Raw genomic sequence first — 18,450 nt, 5'->3', positions numbered from 1 at the left:
CGTTTCAAGCATTGTTCTAAGATGGCGTTTTACGAAAATTTGATTAAGGGAATACCCCTGTTTTCGGTTACAATCAATGATCTCATCTTTATTCTCATTCTCATTCTCATATGCATATGAATATGTATAATTGACTAATTCAAAATGTTCAATATTCGGCCTCGGAGTAATATCAGTAATCATATAGTAGAGGTGTTCTTGATGTATCAAATCTTTCTCTTATTCGTTCCCCTTACCTCCCAACGACCCACAATAACAGGGTCAACTGTGGTTCTCAACAAATCATCATCATTGATACTCCATGTGGGGGCTATTTTCGTTGATTTGTAACTTTTTCCATTCAATAAACCCCGGCTGAGACGCCATAAGACGCGCATTGTCGACAATCGGACTCGGCGTTTCCCCTGAAGAAAGAAAAACTCGAATCATTCCTACTCAGTACTTTTACATTGATATACCAAACAATTTGTGAATACTAGATTCCCCCTATACCCCCACGATGGCACCGAAACCAGTCCCATTCCCAGGCTTCACGCCCTTATCGAACCGAGTCTATCTTCGTAATGGACACGAAAAGACAAAACCCGCACCAGCAGATGAGCCAACAACTATAGTCATCTTTGGCTGGGGAGATGGAATGCCCAAACACGTTTCCAAGTACAGCGACGGTTTCGCAGAACTGTACCCCTGCGCCAGGCTCCTCGTCGTTTTATCGGGTACCTTCCAAGCCTCGAATCAGCGTCTAGATGATCGAGTCAAAGCTATGATGCCTCTTGTGGATACCATTTTCCCAAATCCTACAGGAAGCGATCCTGCCGTTCCAGAACGCGTCTTGTTACACGCTATGTCGAATACTGGAGGAATCTTCTTAGCTGCTTCTTTTGTCGCTTACCAGAAACGTCATGGTACTGATAAGACCTTTCCTCATGAACTCCTTGTCTGTGATTCTACCCCTGGTAGTCTGGACTTCGCATCGCAGGTTGGTCGTTGGTCACATGCTATGGCAGTGGGAACTGGGAAACATTTCCCTTGGCCTGTTTTCGTGACTCAGGCTTTGTGGTATGCTTTTCTCTGGGGCAATTGGGCTTGGGAACGTTTGCATGGTGCTGAACCCTCGGGTGTTTGGGCTGTGCGTATTTGTTTGGATCATTCCATTTGCTCCACTGATCCTACCCGACTTTATCTTTATTCTAAAGAGGATGAGATTATTTGGTGGGAGGATTTGGAGACCAATGTTGCCAATGTTAAGGCTTCTGGATATCCTGTGGAATTGGAGATGTTTGAGGGTTCGCCGCATGTTGGTCATATGAGGATGCATTCGGAGCAATATTGGAATAGAATTTCTAGTTGTTGGAAGGCAGCTATCGAGAAATAGAGGGAAGTGTACATTAGAGCTATATAGATGGATTTATAAAGGAGTTTGGATATACCTGTCTTGTGGGTGTACAGAGTCCGTAGTAATCACAAAAGATTCTTGAGAATAATTGTTTATTACCTATATCTACAGCTCGGAACTTGAAAGATCACACTTTCCATACAATCAACCTCTTATCAAATCCACCACTAACCACCCATTCTTCCCGGATGGATTCCCCCTCTTTACCAGCTACATCCACGTAACCAGCCCAAATAGTCCGCACCTTATAACCGAGCTCATGACCATCCTTCAAAACAGTCATAAGCTTACCCGTCTTCGCCTCAATACCTCTCACCAGACCATCATCACCGTTGACCCAAACTCCCGATCCATCGGGTCTCCATGCAACCTGCGGCGTCGAGTATGCTGTCTGCGGCGCAAACGTATTCGCCTGAAGCAAGATGGCTGTGTCCTCGCGATTCTGAAGCGCCAAAGCAGCCATAGCCTGCGTCGCTTGTGTCAATGCTGAATCTGGACCCGGTATCTCAGGGCCACCTGGTAGATGCGCAGATGGAAAAAGAAGTCGGACGATCATCACTTTCATATGGGGAAGTGCGGACGTAGCAATTGCTAACAATCCAGGATCTCGTGGACTAAGTGCCATATGAGCTGGAGAGAATGCTACCCAGGCATTCGAGTGAGGTGCGAGATTTTGTTGTCCGAGGAGAGGAAGCTCGGGAGATGATGATGAGACTTGATAGTAGAATATATGGGTGGAATCGCGACGAGATACGAGCAAGAGTAGCTCGCCGGAATCGATATGGGGTACGAAAACAAGGGACTCTGGGTTGGTAGGTAGCTTGATGCGTGCGACGGGTTCACCAAGGACTGGTGACGAGTCTGTGGCCATGTCCTCATCTGGGATCTCAATTCGGTATAAGAAGACAGTCGCGTCCCAGCCTGCTGTTGCAATCCAGAATCTTCGAATACCGTTCTCACTTCCTTCTTCGTGGGCAACGACTTTGACTGCATACTTTGCGTGATCCTTTCTGCTATCTAGAATGTGCGATCTATGTTGAAGGAGAAGATAACCGGACATATTGGTCATCAGAATGTATCGACCTTGAAGGATCGATGTGAGTGAAAGAACCGGTGAATCCGATAGACCAGAGAAAGAGACCAGAGAAGCATGATCCGGCTTAGTATCAAGTAAATGAATTTGCTTATCAGCTCCAGTTGACGCAAGTAAAGGTAGTGCTGACGTTTTCACATCTGCACCATCACTTGAATACTGCCATGGTTCAACTGAGGCAGCAAGAATATTTGAAGATGTGGGAGTCTGGATCACCGTCGGTTTAGACGGGGCTTAACGGACATCAGCAACCACTTCTGTGCAGCCAGCAGACGCATGACCCGACCTAGGAATCAATCTTACCTGGAACAGTCCACATATCATCATCTTTCGTATCTTCGCCATATCGCTCAAAATTAGCGCTGTGGTCGAAGGCCTTCTTCTCTTCAAGAAGACTCTGTATGGTCAAATTTTGGGCATCGTCGCCTGAACTCTGCCCGCGTCGACAGGGAGACCAGCTTCACGAAGGAAGGCCTGGAGAGTCTCTGTGTAATTGTTTGTGCGCAGGAACTGCGCAACTATGGCGCTTGCTAGCGCATCTATTGATGGAGTTGGAGCCATGAGGTCTGGTCCGTCTGGAGTGCAGTCAAAAGTGAAGTGGGGCTAGATGTGATATGGATCAAGTGGATCACGCGAGGGCGCTCACAAACACCACCCACCATTCAAGTTCAAATGTTGAAGTTATTCCAATGTAGGCCATTGTTCCAAGGTTCAAACTCAAGTGCTCTTTTTGTACTCGGGAGTCTCTTTTCTTCCATGTTTTATTTTTTGGTCTATGGGTATATATTAGCCTCATAATTACATCATGATACTTTCAAGAAGCTAGTATCTCCGACTATTCCAATATTTTATTATTCAACCTTCACATATACACTGGCAGATCTAAGTCAGCTCCACCATCGAACAGTATCCTTTCCTACATATAAGCCCTGAAGCTATATTCCAGCACTTGAGTCATTCAAAATGCTTCAGCCTTCGCCTAGATGGGACTCTGATAACCAATAATTATATATTTAAAGAAGTATGCTTCAGACTCTACGAATTACTTTCTGATGCGGATGCGATCTGCTTCGCCTTATGCTGGAAAAAGATGTATGATTATTTCCTCCAGGGCTCTTGTTCCATAAGGCCCGGGGGTACCCAGATCTCTCAGCTTCTTCCACGTGAAAAACGGACTTTACTATGTCCCAATGCGAACAAAAGGCCAAGAAATGCATTACTGCTCCGACTTGAGAACAACTTGAAACTTGAATGGTGGAGGTATTGCGCTAGATGCTGGAATCTTCATCCTCGCCCGAGACGGTCGCGACTTTTTTTTATACCACGACTCTGTCTGAGATGCGATATCTCTCGTCGATTCCCGCACTCGCTCTGTACGTGTAAAAGAAGATGGGATCTACGACATCTTGAGGAAGTTTCTGTTTGCCCATGTCTCTCTATCACATTCCATGAGAAGATATATTTAATGGAAACATGCGCATTCCCTTTAAAATTTGGAGCTGGTTTTTTTCCCCGAGTTACACCACCCAGACTTGAAGGCTCTCCAATATAAATGGGCCCGGGATCCGGGCCGAAGATTAATAGCACCCGCCGGCAATCTCTATCATAAATGCACCTTTACCGATCATCCATCTGTCAATGTTGAGATCGAAACTAGCATACTCCTTCTAGCATATTCCTTCAACTTGACAATGATATCCATGACAAAAAGCATGTGAATCTACACGTGCGAAGCCGATGTGAATTTATTGTATCACCTACAAAAGAGAGTACCGGTGTCTCGTGGATTCAAAGTCACTCTCCACGCACACACGAGGATGTTGCTATCTGGCTTCAAAAGTTTTTGATAAAGCTGGGTCAAGTTTTGATGTCCTGAGTGGCCACTTTAGCAAAAACTTCTGTTCATTCTCCTATGGCTGGGATAATTGCAAAAAAAATCGGAAGCTGGAGAGGGATTGCGCTCCTTACACGTCTCTTGGGAGAGAAATCTAGGAATTCGACAAAAATGGGTTGAAAACGATCTACGTGACTGTCTTCGTCAGTATAAGTGATTTAGCTGGAGTCTGTGGATTCGCTCTTCAAATAGCTATGCGGGGTTCCAAGGTTAGTGATCTCCAGGTTAAATTGATGAATTTCCAAACCCACCTGGGCAGGTACATATGGTATGTAAGTTGAGAACTTGAACTTCACAGAGTACCTTGCTGTCATAATATTGCACTTACCCACCGCTAGGGCTGGGCAGGTATCCCAACATTGAATGTTGTGTCTATTCATGACTTCAAGTTGAACGATGTTCTAGGTCAGCACTAGAAACTATCTAGATATATAGCTGTTACTACTATCAAGCCATGGAATTTAAGTTGTTTCAAGTTACTACTAGTACCCAGCTTAATACCTACTAGGTAGACTCTTCAATAGATACTATACATAGTATCGCACCTATACCTAGGTAGTAGGAGCCTTAGGTACGATCCATGGATACATGTATCATACCTATACTACTATAATACTAATCCATACCACACACTATGTAGGTACAACACACACCAAAGACCACTGGCATAGGCTATTTTGTACTTCTGTTACTAGGTAGATTGAAGTATTTCATCTCGAGTCTCTTTTCATCTGAAAGTTTGTTGGGAACTTGGAAATATAGGAATACGTACTGCGATGGAGAAGCGAGGCGATGCCGGCATCAAGGCTCAAAGGATCCAAGACGAACTGATCCGTGGAGATCTGAATTCGGAAGACACACTTTGGGAATGACGTGATCATGAGGAGTACACAATATCTGCCGGTTGCTTCGAGCATCTGTACATAGTACATGGTATACTGCCATGTTCAAGTTTGGTCCACTTGATGTTCCTGTTTCCTGATCCTAACATGATCTTGGAAATCTCCAGGGCTCCTCTGTACTCGTGATTTGATCTCTTTAAGAGCGGTTATTGTCCAGTTTAGTACAAATTGAAGTAGGAAGAATTGAGAATTGTTCAGGTCTGATGGAAGAAATGTCATGGAGCGGCCGCTCCATTCCGACATTCCGATGTATTCAAAACTCAAAGCTAGCTAATGGATAGCTACTAAGTAACTATATCTTACGAAAATGTAGCCGTCCACCATAGCACCCTCTCAACCATCGATAGATTTGAGAGGGTGATAATAAAAGACAGGGGCTTGGGATCTTGTCTTGGCACGTAATAGAAAATCCTTCAGCAAGCGCGCATGGAAGAGCACGTTGCTGTACACACATATGCCGTGAAATGAAATGAAAATATCGAGAGAACACTAGAGAAAAAGAACTGCAAGTCAACCCGAAGGTTGAGTACGAGGAGAGTAACGGTCAATCACATGGCAAGCAAGCAAGAAATGGGGGGAAGAATTGCTGTTCCACTTTGGGACTGGTACCGCTGCATGGATATCGAATTTAAGCCTGTTGATTTCTGTAATATCGAACAACCCCGGACGTGCTAGCGCGCAAGGAACAAGCAGAAACCAGGCCTATTCGACAACGGTCCGTTCTTTGATCATCGCACGTTATTGTATCCCCGTGTCCTTGCGCACTGTATTCCCCCCACAGTTTTTCAATTTTTTCCCATTCCGTTCGACATTTAAGCGGACTCACGCTTGCCCTCCTTGCGCTCCTTCTGCAGGGGCTGTTAGTAACTGTATGATCCGATGGTAGCCTTTTGCTGGCAGGTCAACGTACCAGGGCCTTGGCGGTGCCGTGCAGGGCGTGACGGTGGTTGCGGCGGAACTTGGCGTCAACACCACGGAGAGAGGGGTAACGGTTGGTCTTGGGCTTCTTGATACTGTAGAGCGATGGCATGTCAGTGAGTCCGTTCGAGTCTGGTTATTTGGCGGAGACGAGTGTAGATCGTAGTAGGAGGCGGGTTGCCCAACCGGCTTGAACGAAGGTTCCAATATGTATCCATTCGGTTTCCATTTCTTTCCCCATGTTCAAGCCAAACCGGTTGCCCGCATCCTCCTCCTAGAATCGTCCACTCGTGGTCGGGAAAGGTCGAATCTTCGCAGTCGGTGGTTCAGGGGGGGTACGAACCCGTTACGGTGAGCCTTCTGGCTGCGGTGGTGCTGGGACGCGTTCTTGGACTCTGTGGAGCGCTAGGTCAGCGATCGGAATTTCTTGTAGAAAATTGATTGGCGTCGACAAGACGAAAAATCCGGGGGCGACATACTGGCCATCTTGACGAATGTTGTCGCTGATTGACGTGGACGGGATGGGGAGAGTAAGAGGAGAGCACTTCAAAACCCAGATGGAGACTCGGCTAGGGCTTGCTTCTTTGTGTGGGATCTCGCTTACCGCCGACCGCCGGGCGGTGCACGGACTTAGACCCCATCTATAGTACAGAGTATGGAGAATGGAGTATATGTTTAGCTACGTCAGTTTTAGATCAATCTATTGGGAAATTGAGAGGTCTTCTATTGAGCCTTTTTGAATTACGGTTCGTTGTTTTCTGAATTATGATCCATCTTCATGGCGTGGATTTTTGTGAACATGGTCTTCCTGGTAAGCAACTGGACAATAAAATCTTAAATACACGTGATAATGACATAATCACAAAGGCACGTGACTCCATGGATCTTGAAGTGTGATGCTGGAGTTCATGTCGAGTCACATATCTACCATCAACACACCACCGGGTCTAATAAGAAAGAATGGAATGGTATTTCCTGAGATCTCACATTCAATCTCAAGGAAGAATATTGAAAATCCGACTGTTGCTCACATACCCGAAAGAGCTTCCGATATCACGACAAGAAATCAGCCACTAATAATCTAAAGAAACAGACATCTCAGAAACGATATACAGATAGCAGAACAAAATGTCCCTTCAGTCTCAGTCAAAGTGCTCAATATCAAATGTAGTTGTAGGTCTGTAAACAGTAGACTGACATGCCGGGTGGACGCACCACGTGATCCGCACTAGGGAACAACCGGCGTTCCGACTTCGACCTTTGCAACGCCAACTTCAAGAGGGATCACCCCGAGTCTTTGCATCCTCCCACCCCATTGTCACCATGAACTCCTTCCGCTTTGCTCGTTCCGCTCTGCGGGCTCGCCCCTCCATGTTCAGCGCTCCTGTCCAGCGCCGTGGATACGCCGAGGCTGTCGCCGACAAGATCAAGCTGTCCTTGACCCTGCCTCACCAGGTATGTCGAACTCCGACCCGGGGCAAATCTCCGTAGCTTGATAGGTCCCCGGACTAACATATATCTCTTTAATAGACCATCTACCGCTCCACTGGAGTGTGCGTTACCACTCTACCGCCTATTTCCACTGCTCCCTGAATACTGACGAACTTTGCGACCACAGTACCCAGGTCAACATCCCCGCCGCCTCCGGTGAGATGGGTGTCCTCGCCAACCACGTTCCCGCTATCGAGCAGCTGAAGCCCGGTCTCGTTGAGATTGTTGAGGAGGGTGGTGCTACCAAGCAGTACTTCCGTACGTGCGATTCGCGTTCCCGCAAATCCAATTGAAGAAAAAAAAGCGACGAACATAGCCGCTAACCAGAACTTTTTTTTTTCTTGGAAACAGTGTCCGGTGGTTTCGCCGTTGTCCAGCCTGACTCCCAGCTGAGCATCAACGCCGTTGAGGGTTTCCCTCTGGAGGACTTCAGCGCTGAGGTAGGCCGCGTTTCCGTTGTAGATATGGAAACATCGAATGCTAATCTTTGATATCTGAAATGTAGGCCATCCGCTCTCAGATTGCTGAGGCCCAGAAGATCGCCAACGGCAGCGGCAGCGAGCAGGACATTGCTGAGGCTAAGATTGAGCTTGAGGTATGGTCTCTCCTTGAATTGAACTTGATAATGACCATCTACTAATCTTAATATGAACAGGTTCTGGAGACCCTGCAGGCCCATGTCAAATAGATGTACATATCCACTCGCGCAACACCCCCTTTGAACCTGTAGAATTATAGCAAATTCGTTTGCTCATTTGCATTCCCAACTGCTCCTTCCTTATATTTGTGTTTCTTGGTAGACGACCATGAGTGGCACCTTCCGTCTAAGACTTTTGAATTTCCTAATCTGGCATCTCCTGTTTGACTTCCTTTTATCTCCTTCCATGAAAGAGAGTAACTTGACTTCTCATCCATCTCTTCCAATTTCTTAGACATGCAATCGATGAAATCTCCCCAAGGTCCCACTGATCCTCGCGTGACAATGACTGACTCCCCAGTGGGTGGTTTACTTTCTCCTTCTTTTGCCTCCGTCCTTGCATTTGATGAACCTGACGATCCAGCATACCAGGATCTCCAGGGTCTCGAAGAGGAAGACCACGGCAAACACAACATCGGCCTGCATGGCTCGGTTGGATCCGGTAACTCTGGCATCCAAGAGAAGGATCTCCAGGGCCTTGGAGATGAAGACCACGACAAGCACACCGGCTTGCATGACTCAGTTGCATCAAATAGCTCTGGCATCCAGGAGAGGAATTACTCAGAGGGCATTGAAAAGCAACCTCACTTTCCTCGACTAGAGCTGGATGCTGCGATGGATGAGTACCATGCCCTGGACGGGCCTGCAGATCAGTTTAATCCGCAAAACACCACCCCCGTGTCAAACGGTGGTGGCAATCATCCTGCTAGCTATGATCGCCAGCGCTACAAAGCTGAGAACATACGCACCAGCTCTGCTCCACAAGCGTCACCAGTCAAACTTGACTGGCTTGAAGAGAATGGCCAGATCGACCGTGAAGATGATGGAAACAGCAAGACCACTTCCCCCAAGCGCCGCCTCTCCGTTTCCGATCAGCTCCAGTCGGCTTCACGTTCACCAAACACGCCAGTAAAGAACGACACTTTGCCACTACCAACGCCTCCTGTCGTCAAATTCGAGGCTCCCCAGTCTTTTGAAAGATATGTGCGGTTCTCTCCAGATAACCCTTCGCAGTTTCTGCCTCCTCGCTCACCCCATCGCCCTCTCCCTTCCGTGGAACGAAAGCAGGATTATATTTCGTTGCATCGACTGCACAAGCAGCAAGAGAAGTGGAGAGGCCGTTCCCAGCGTGAACGAATCTCTCCACGTCGCAGTCCAACCAAAATTCAAGCTTCAACCTTGAACCGGCAACCGGATATTCACTTCCTTTCGATACCAAAGCCTGATACTCGCCAGCGTGTCACTCGCTCCGAAGGAAACTTGTCCACATCGGATCAAACAGTCGACACCGCAAGACAGGAAGCAGCGCATGGGCGACCTGGGCGAGTCTATGACCTAGTTGTCCTCAATCTAGGATTGTACCGATCTCAATACCCTCAGGGCTCTCGATGGGCCTTTTGGCGAGTCCGAATGTGCCCTACCTTTATACCAGCTCGCAGTCTGACTGAGGACGCGCAAGACACGAGACACATCGTTTATCGTTTGCCAGCTGAGGACTTGATTCTGCACTTTGTGATTGTTGTCCCATATTTCATTGTGCGCATCCCCGTCGTTACCCTGGCCAAGGCTGGTCGGCTGGCAAACTCGCGTGCGGGAATTTCGTTCCTCGATGTGGTCAGAATTATCTGGGCTCTTGTGGCCGCGTTCATCAACTTTGTACTTCGCAAGATTTGTGGAATGGAGTTTGGATTTTACGGCAAGGTCCAAACCGAATATCCAGATCAAAGTCAAACTCGCGCACGCCCGGTTTAGCTACTTTAAAGCTCTCTTGAAAATGCCCAAATCTGTATTCCTACTGGTCCTCACATTGATATTGCTATTCTTCACCTCTTTGGCAGTCTTGTCTATTTCCTATCCAGCGTTGGATACCTTTTAATTGCGCAGTTCTTGACACACGATTCATCCTGTACTACTTGCATGACATAAACCCAATTAACTCCGAGTCTTACAATCAATTATTTCCTACATAGGTACTACTAGTAGTAGTGATCAATTGTTTCATGTTGTAGTAATCGTGTAATGATTTGAACCGTGCTACATACTAGTAATAGCACACTACCTACCTAGGTAGGTACTTCAAGTTGACATCTGTAACTTTAAGTACCAGTTAACATAGAAGCTTCAACATTTGAACTTGAAGTTAGATCCATTTCTGTACACAACAATTCATTCATTTTATTTGGTACAGCTTAATATATACAAAAACACCGCACTAACACCATCATTAATGCAAAGTAACGCCAAGGATCCCGGCATCAGCTCTATTTTTTACGGCCCTCAGTGCCCTTCTTAATCACCTTCTGTCTCTTGGAGTCAATCTCCTTGTCGTAGATCTCACGAGCAGTCTCGCCCTTCTTGCGCTTCGATGACTTGCTCTTCACACTGACTGTAGAAGCACCACCGCCGCGGATCTGCTTTTCAGCATCGTCCCAGGATGTGGAACCGTTATCAATTGCGTATCTGGAGACTAGAAATCAGTTATTGTTCATTCGGGACCGTGTCAAGGTGTGGAATGACAACTTACTTGTCCAAAGGCAAGGCATCGATGAGAGCCCGTTGCTTCTCGCGCAACTCTGCGTTCACCTGCTTACCACCCTCAGCAAGCTCATCCTCGATGGAAATGTCGAGTGGCTTGAATCGGTCCTCAATGATATCGTCATCATGAGCACCGCCAGAAGGTGCGGAGACAGGAGCCTGCTCGACGATGGTCTCGGCCACAGCACCCTCAATCAATCCACGGAAGTGAGTGGAAATCTTGCGGATGATCTTCAGGAACATGGCGAGGAGCTGGGAGGAAGGAAGACTCAATTCCTTCTCCAAGTCATCCAGGCTCTTACGCTGCAGACCAATGCCCAGAAGAATGGACTGTTGCACGCCGGAAAGACTGACCTTACCAGCCAGGCGGTTGGCAAAATAGTACTCGGCAATGAGAGGAACCATGTCGAGAATGACGTGGTAGTCCAGAAGGTTGTTGGCGTAGCTATCCAGACGCTTCAAGTCAAATGGAGAGAAAGCAACATCGAGATCAGCCTTCTTCAAGATGCGCAGCACAGCAGCGGTATCGAGTTTAGCACCAGCATTGGCAGATTCGCAGATGCTAAGAGAGAGCACAGACGGGAATTGGCGGAATTGATATGAGAGAAGGGAAATGAATCGGCGATGGAAATCTCTGGAGAAAGATCCCAACCAGCTGGCATCATTTGTACCGGCCGTCAGAGTGCGGAGCATAACGCATGAGTGCTCGCCAGTCAGATCGTTGGGGGTTTGACGAAGGTAGACTGGGACGAATGAACCGCGCTTCCAGAACTTGTGGAGGGTAGGTGTAAGGCCGTAGCTAACACCAACGTAGTCAAGGGCATCAGGGCGTCGCTCGGTCAGTTTACCGAACAGGGGAGGCATGGTACGAATATCCCGAACGTGAACATTGTCATCAAGAAGATTCGAGTTGGCAAGCTCCTCGTCAGTAACACGAACCATCTCCTCCTGGGGGGCAATCATGTCCTCGTCCAGGCTAGTGAACTTGCCCTCAAAGAAGTCAACCAGCAACTCCATAGCTCTTGAACCGTAACCCATTCCAGTGTACTCAGGGTTTGTGGCAATACGGACAATTCGGGCACCCGAAAGACCAGCAAAGTCCTCATCCTGGAACTGCTGGCTGACCAACCAGGGAATGAGATCACCGCCAGCACGCTGACCACGGCTGAGGCTGTTAAGAACACTCTGTCTGCTGATGCGACCCTCAAGGGCAACTTGAATGACGCAAAGGGGCTCGGGAAGCTTGGTAGCTTCTTCATCGATCGGAGGAACAAGGACATAGAGCTGGTGCGCAGGCGCATCACTCATGAGCTGCAGATCATTGGGCGTGTTCTTGTAGTGACTGGCAACATAAAGAGCCATCATCTGTTGCAAGAACTTCTCTGAAACAGGGTGGAATGAGAACAGTGTGTCCCGGTTGACCTGGAGCAGCTGACACTTTGAAGGGTGTGGGCAGCCCTGTGTGTTCATGTGAGACTTGGGGAGAGTGGCATCCAAGCAAAGAACCTTGTTCAGCCACTTCTCAACTGAATCACCGGGGGCATAACGAATGGGCTCAGCAAGGGTAATCTCTCTCAAAGATCGACCAGTAAGGTTCTTGTCTGCACCCTTGGCAGCCTTTCCAGTGCTGCGGTCTGCCACATCGGTATCGTCTGACTTCATACCACCACGAGCCTGCTCTCGAAGCTGTTGGATAAGCTTCAGAGAAAGGGAACGTCCGGTACCTTCGTAACCGTTGATGGTGGAAGCCATGAAGACCAAGTAAGGGCCCATCAGCTTGCGGACCAGGGGGAGGGGAATAGCGGCAGCCTCATCGATGACCAAGAGCTCAGCTTGTCCAAGAACGTGAGCATCCTGGGGCTGAATGTACTGGATGGTCTGGCGGTGGTTGCGATGAATGTTGACTCGGACGATAGCCTTGTTGAAGTCAGGGTTGGTCGACTGGAGAATGGTGTAATCAACGTGGTCCAAGTAGCCGAGCGCATCGAATCCCTTGAACACAAATTCAAACAGTGTCTTCAAGTTTTCAGGGCTTGGTGAAGTGATGAAAATGTTGCTATATCCGTGAGCAACGGCTGCTGCGATCGCAACACCGAGGGCGGCAGACTTTCCTCGTCCTCGTCCTGCGGTCAAAGTAACGGTGCTCTTCAATGTCTTCTCAGCGATAGCATCGGCAAATGTCAAAAGCGCCTTAGCTTGATCCACGGTCTTCGCCAGATTAACCAGCGGACCAACAGGCTTAGCATCTGCCAAGCTCTCCTTAATTTCCTTCAGCTCCTTCTTTGGGCCTGAAGCAGACTCGTCGGTGGATTCGGGTGGAGGAAGAGGCTTCACGCTCTTGCCACCAGAAATTGGCAGTACATTCAACTCATCGTCAACTACCAAGCATGAATCGCAGCTACCCAGAGAAAGGATGAAGCGCTCGTTGAAACGAGCAACAACGTCGTCGTGCGCCTCGGTGCGGTATCGCGAGTGAATGTCCATGGACATGGTATACAACTGCTTCAAACTGTTCATGCTCTTAAGCAGTAGCAAAACCATACCACCACCCTCGACTGTCTCGACTGTACGCGCTAGAAGGTTCGGGGTCATGCTCTCAAAGTCTTGCAAGATTACTGTTCCGTATGTGTTTCCGAGAATCTTCTCAGTTTCCTTGTAGTAGACATAGCGAATCTGGTTGAGTGTGATGAACAACTCGAAGGGATCTTCCTCATTGGCCTCACGAATTCCGTGCTTGACCTCCTTTTTGATCTTCGCCTCACGCTTCTTGCGGTGACTAGTAAAGCCCAGCAGATCCTTCTTGTAAGCCCATAGCACAGACTTGTTCTGCTTGACGTCCACACTGGACAAGATATAGTGAAGATGAACAATCACATCCTTGGCACGGTCTCCGACAATGACGAAGAAGCTGCGCTTCTTTTCTTGCACACCATTTCGAATGAGGGCGGGGATACGCGAGTCAATCGCTTTGCGCGGCATTGTGAGGGTGCGGAGCTGGCCGCAAAGAAATTCGAAGGGATTCGATCGCGGGAGAAAACCGATAGAGAATACGTCCGATATTAAGGAGGGGAAGTATCCAATCCCTCAATTAAAGAATATTTGAGATGTTGAGATTTGTATCTGAGACTCGAAATGCCTCCGCCTATATCCCAAATTGGATAGGAAAAAAAAATCATATTGCACAGCCACACCGCCTGCTCTTTTCTTTTTCTGACATACTTCACCGCCAAATAGCTTCAGCTATGGAGTCACATGACTGGTCCTCATTCGATAAGTCACATGACATGCCATAGTGGAGTCAATTCCTTCCTAATGCGGAATCAATCTGGGCACTTGCGCATTAAGCTCAGACTCCACCTTCACACGAGTTATACGATGGAGCGAGGTCCTACTGTTACATGCCTGCTTTGCTTCACTCTGTACTTGGCGAACCAATTTATTGAGTAGACTATAAATGGTCTATTTATGTCATTTTCTCGAGAAAAAAAAACCATCTCCCAGCACACAATATGTACATACACGCGAAGTATGATAGGCTGCTCGGACTACATGAGTGGATCATACGGGAGCCAAGTCCTGCTTCTGCGCGCCGATCGTCCCGGCATATCTTGCTGTCTTGGACGAAAATGCTACAGGGTGCAGCTCTTATCATTGGCTGATGTTATAACAAGGGGCCATGGTTACGTGCTCAACAACCAAAAATCCAGTGAACCACACTCAAACCTGGTCAAAATCGTAGCTGGTCCACATTGGCTCCGTCAATCCCCTGATCCCCCCCACCTGGCATTCAGGGTCCCTGGTCCCATCACCATGTCTTGGCCGGATTCTCCTTGTGTCTTCATACACCTGGACAGTACTGACTTTGCGCTTCACTGCTGTCTTCCAAATTTCGCTATGGCCAGTGATCTTATCTTATTAGATCGCTAGATTATTCGGATGTACAATGGTCCCATTCACAGCCGACACTGGTCTTAAAGTAGCTGTGGGGTAAGTAGCATATCGAGTCTTCCTCAGTAGAGGTTCAAAATCCTGACGGGACATTCTTTCTAGGGTCTTCTTTATAAGCGCTTTCCTGTTGGCAGCTACTTACGATGCCACCTTCGCCTTCGGTGAGCTGCACAACTATACACTAGTACAACTCATAAACTAACTCCGATCAGACCGCCCTGTCAGCACTATCGTCTTGACCTGTTTCCTTACGGGAACAGTGCTCCTGATCATTGTACGATTCGTTTCTTCAGCGACTGCGATAGCAAACCCTACAGCTAAACGATCGAGAGCTCCTCTTGCCGACCAATTTGAGCTCGCATCACCATCTTCGTCGCGCTCGTCTTCTCCGACGCATTCCTCTTTTTCATCGCCAATTTTGGATGAGCCCACCCCGCCGATCTGGTCTGGATACTGGTACAAGATTGGTCTTCTCCTGAGTATTTGCTTTGTTCGCCTTGAACTCTTTCGTCGAGTCAGCCTCAATAATGAATGTGTGCCGGCTGGATTTTCGGTAGGTCCCACTGTAACCCCGATGTTAAAGCTCATTACTAACGTATTTTCGGCACTAGTACATCATACCTCTTCTAGTTTCCATATATGACTTCTGGTGTGACAAACGATTGCAGGCGAAGCAAGAATATGTGTACTCTAAACGGTTCCAGAGTAAACCAATTCAAGCGGCTTACGCAGCCTGCCGGCGATGCCTGCATTCTTTGACACAAAGCCGCGCCAGAGGAATCATTGCTGCTAGTTTGATCAGCCTTGGAGGCTATTCAGGAGCCTCATTTCTGTATGGGAGCCGGTCGACCTACATCTGCCCGATCGTTTCCAGAACCGCATCTCATATCCGGATAATCAGAATAGTCAGTGCTATAATCGATTCGCTTATTTTGATGGGGGTCGCCAACCTAAGCGGATATGGCGCCGAAAAAGCCGAATCAAGGAGGAAGCGGACGCTTGTATCTTTGGGGGGAGGTCTACTCGTAAGTTCAAAGGGTTGAACTTGTGAACGATTGGATTGATATCTAATGAGGCCTCGCCGTAGCTTTTCGCCCTGATTTGGGGAATAACCGGGCATTTCATCTATAAGAATCACCCCGAGCATATCCAGCCCTTCTTGGACGCAAGGTATATACGCGGTGCATTTGGTCAAGCTATGTTGGTTGTTCTTTTGATTATCTCGGCTTGGCAGATGGTAAGTGATACTCATTTTGCAACTTTCAGTAATTGACATGCACTAACGACTGCAGCTGCCATCATTTGGTATTCTTGGGATATCGATCCTGGGTGGCTTCATATTCCTATATTTTCCCGCCGCTGCTACGCTTTTATTTCGACAAATGCCCTTTCCCTTCATCTCGTTGAGCCATGCAGTTTTCCCCTTCATCGCCTCCACGACAGGAGTGGTGCTTTTCGTCCTGTCGCGCATGTTTTTGGACGAAGAATCAAAATCGCTCTACCGAATGAATGTTACTCTTCAGGTGATATTCATTATTTTGGGGCTTGCCGCTCTGATCTTTGCATCGAACAAACACCAATTTTCTCACGCACATCCAATTGATATTCTCGTCCAGAAAGCAACAATGGAGTTTGATCGGTATGCAGCGCAGGCGGGTGCCAGTACATCTCTGAAAGCTGCCGCTGCGGAGTATCGAAGTCGATATCACCAGCATCCCCCACCGTAAGTGTCCAATTCTGATTTCATGACACCCTCACTAATAATGTTCAGTGGTTTTGACAAATGGTATGAGTACGCGATCAACCGGTCCTCCGTGATAATTGACGATTTTGACGACCTGCACAAAAATCTATTGCCGTTTCGATCTGTCCCCCCTCATGAATTGCGCGTCATGACACAAAAGTTAGCTACCAATCCATTCAACGATCTTGGTGCTATTAGTATTCGTGATGGCAGGCCAAGAGTTCAAGAGGGTATTAAACCGACACATGCGTGGATGATGAAAGCGGCAGCTGAAATGATCGAAAAGTTCTCTGAACACCTCCCAGACATGGACCTGGTTTTTAACTTGAATGATGAGCCCAGAGTCGCTGTGCCATGGGAGAAGATCTGGCCCTATAAGCGTACTGCAAAGAAAATGGAATATCACTTCGACCCCCACTCGAAGATTATGAATACCTGGTCTGCGAATCGAGGCGATGGGTGGGGTCCTATCGAGCCAGCTGATCAGACACATGAAACTGTTTTCACGGACGGATCATCAAGAGCCATTTTCGATCCATACATTAGTACTATTTGTCCTCCCTCATCTCCGGCACGCACTCACCGTGTATGGAATCGCCACGACATATGCTTGAGCTGTACACATCCCCATTCGATGGCCCAGTTCCCCAAGAGCTTTGATCTTGCTTCTGACATCTGTCACCAGCCTGATCTGGCTTTTCTTCACGGGCTTCTGATATCTCCAGCGTCCTTTAAAGTCTCCCAGGAGCTAGTTCCGATATTCAGTCAGAGTGCGGTGAAGGGATTTAGCGACATTCTTTTCCCTAGCCCGTGGAACTATATCGATAAAGTGAAATACGACCCTAGCCCTGCACATCCAGATACAAGTTTTGACACGAAAGACAATTCAATCTACTGGGCTGGTAGTACTTCTGAAGGTTTCAGCCATCACGGAGAATGGAAGGGCATGCCGCGCCAACGATTCGTGCATCTTGTCAACAACAACACCGACAATCAAGTCTCTGTGCTTTTGCCACATGGTCCGAATTACAAATATGAGATTATGAACGGGAATGATCCTATAGAAAAGCTAGGTCTCCGCGCAAATGTGCATCTCGTCGACCCGATCACCCGCTGTGATGACTGCGATGAACAAAAACAGGAAATGGGAACTGTTTCCTGGGTTGACTTTCAGGACCACTGGTCTTATCGATTTCTTTTCGACCTCGATGGTGCAGGATTCAGTGGTCGATTCTTACCCTTCCTGCAGAGTCATAGCTTGCCTTTCAAAACTGGTCTCTTCCGTCAATGGTATGACTCCCGTATCATATCTTGGTTCCATTTTGTACCAGTCGATATTCGCCTACACGGTTTCTGGAGCACACTAGCATATTTTGCCGGCGTTTCAGACTCAAATGTCAACGAGGATGAGCCTCAGCGGGATCCTTCGAGAGGTGCAACACAGATGGATGCACATCTTGAGCAAGGATGGTGGATTGGAGAGCAAGGTCGAAAGTGGACCGAGATTGCCCTCCGAAAAGAAGATATGGAGATTTACTTTTTCAGACTTCTACTCGAATGGGCTCGTCTGACCGACGATCAAAGAGAGTCATTAGGATTTATGACATGATTTACGCACTTTTAATTCTTGAACTTGAACTTTACTCTTCCAATCTACTTTTAACTTGAAATGTTTACATGCAAAAATGGGACATACTACCTATCCTAAATCATACATAACTGTCGAAGCTTCTAGGTATGGTGAAGGAGAAAATCAAAGCATTTCGTGCAATAATTTCAAATTATTCTGCTTCAATAGCCAGAAATCCAGAATTGAACCAACAAGATTGGAA

At 47.6% G+C, this 18,450-nt stretch overlaps 7 protein-coding genes across 7 annotated transcripts; 4 read left to right on the top strand and 3 right to left on the bottom strand.

The window, feature by feature from the left end:
- Positions 1-499: 499 nt before the first annotated feature.
- On the top strand, positions 500-1,375 carry N7483_009990 (TMEM53 family protein; the record flags this gene model as incomplete). Its single annotated transcript, XM_057093417.1, has 1 exon — positions 500-1,375. The coding sequence occupies one exon, from the start codon at positions 500-502 to the stop codon at positions 1,373-1,375; it is 876 nt and encodes a 291-aa protein (XP_056942713.1).
- A 148-nt stretch (positions 1,376-1,523) lies between these two features.
- On the bottom strand, positions 1,524-3,050 carry N7483_009989 (uncharacterized protein; the record flags this gene model as incomplete). Its single annotated transcript, XM_057093416.1, has 3 exons — positions 1,524-2,722; positions 2,793-2,886; positions 2,937-3,050. The coding sequence occupies 3 exons, from the start codon at positions 3,048-3,050 to the stop codon at positions 1,524-1,526; spliced, it is 1,407 nt and encodes a 468-aa protein (XP_056942712.1).
- Positions 3,051-6,097: 3,047 nt separating this feature from the next.
- Positions 6,098-6,749, bottom strand: N7483_009988 (60S ribosomal protein eL29; the record flags this gene model as incomplete). Its single annotated transcript, XM_057093415.1, has 4 exons — positions 6,683-6,749; positions 6,547-6,598; positions 6,196-6,298; positions 6,098-6,133 (listed from the first exon to the last, which is right to left on the bottom strand). The coding sequence occupies exons 1-4, from the start codon at positions 6,687-6,689 to the stop codon at positions 6,098-6,100; spliced, it is 198 nt and encodes a 65-aa protein (XP_056942711.1). The 5' UTR covers positions 6,690-6,749.
- Positions 6,750-7,526: 777 nt separating this feature from the next.
- Positions 7,527-8,382, top strand: N7483_009987 (F1F0 ATP synthase subunit delta; the record flags this gene model as incomplete). Its single annotated transcript, XM_057093414.1, has 6 exons — positions 7,527-7,658; positions 7,734-7,756; positions 7,822-7,952; positions 8,046-8,134; positions 8,200-8,289; positions 8,350-8,382. The coding sequence occupies 6 exons, from the start codon at positions 7,527-7,529 to the stop codon at positions 8,380-8,382; spliced, it is 498 nt and encodes a 165-aa protein (XP_056942710.1).
- A 246-nt stretch (positions 8,383-8,628) lies between these two features.
- N7483_009986 (uncharacterized protein) lies at positions 8,629-10,143 on the top strand (the record flags this gene model as incomplete). The annotated part of the gene is made up of 1 exon (XM_057093413.1): positions 8,629-10,143. The coding sequence occupies one exon, from the start codon at positions 8,629-8,631 to the stop codon at positions 10,141-10,143; it is 1,515 nt and encodes a 504-aa protein (XP_056942709.1).
- A 509-nt stretch (positions 10,144-10,652) lies between these two features.
- Positions 10,653-13,905, bottom strand: N7483_009985 (ribosome biosynthesis protein KRE33; the record flags this gene model as incomplete). Its single annotated transcript, XM_057093412.1, has 2 exons — positions 10,653-10,851; positions 10,916-13,905. The coding sequence occupies 2 exons, from the start codon at positions 13,903-13,905 to the stop codon at positions 10,653-10,655; spliced, it is 3,189 nt and encodes a 1,062-aa protein (XP_056942708.1).
- A 964-nt stretch (positions 13,906-14,869) lies between these two features.
- Positions 14,870-18,227, top strand: N7483_009984 (putative capsular associated protein; the record flags this gene model as incomplete). Its single annotated transcript, XM_057093411.1, has 7 exons — positions 14,870-14,913; positions 14,977-15,035; positions 15,087-15,427; positions 15,486-15,899; positions 15,962-16,111; positions 16,167-16,597; positions 16,646-18,227. 7 exons carry the CDS (start codon positions 14,870-14,872, stop codon positions 18,225-18,227), a joined length of 3,021 nt encoding a protein of 1,006 aa, XP_056942707.1.
- Between the last annotated feature and the right edge of the window lie 223 nt (positions 18,228-18,450).

The sequence above is a fragment of the Penicillium malachiteum genome, assembly GCF_028827825.1.
Source record: "Penicillium malachiteum strain IBT 17515 chromosome Unknown utg000005l:1.0-9002435.0:1.0-325561.0, whole genome shotgun sequence".
NCBI lineage: Eukaryota > Fungi > Ascomycota > Eurotiomycetes > Eurotiales > Aspergillaceae > Penicillium > Penicillium malachiteum.
This window is presented reverse-complemented; position numbering and strand designations above follow the sequence as displayed.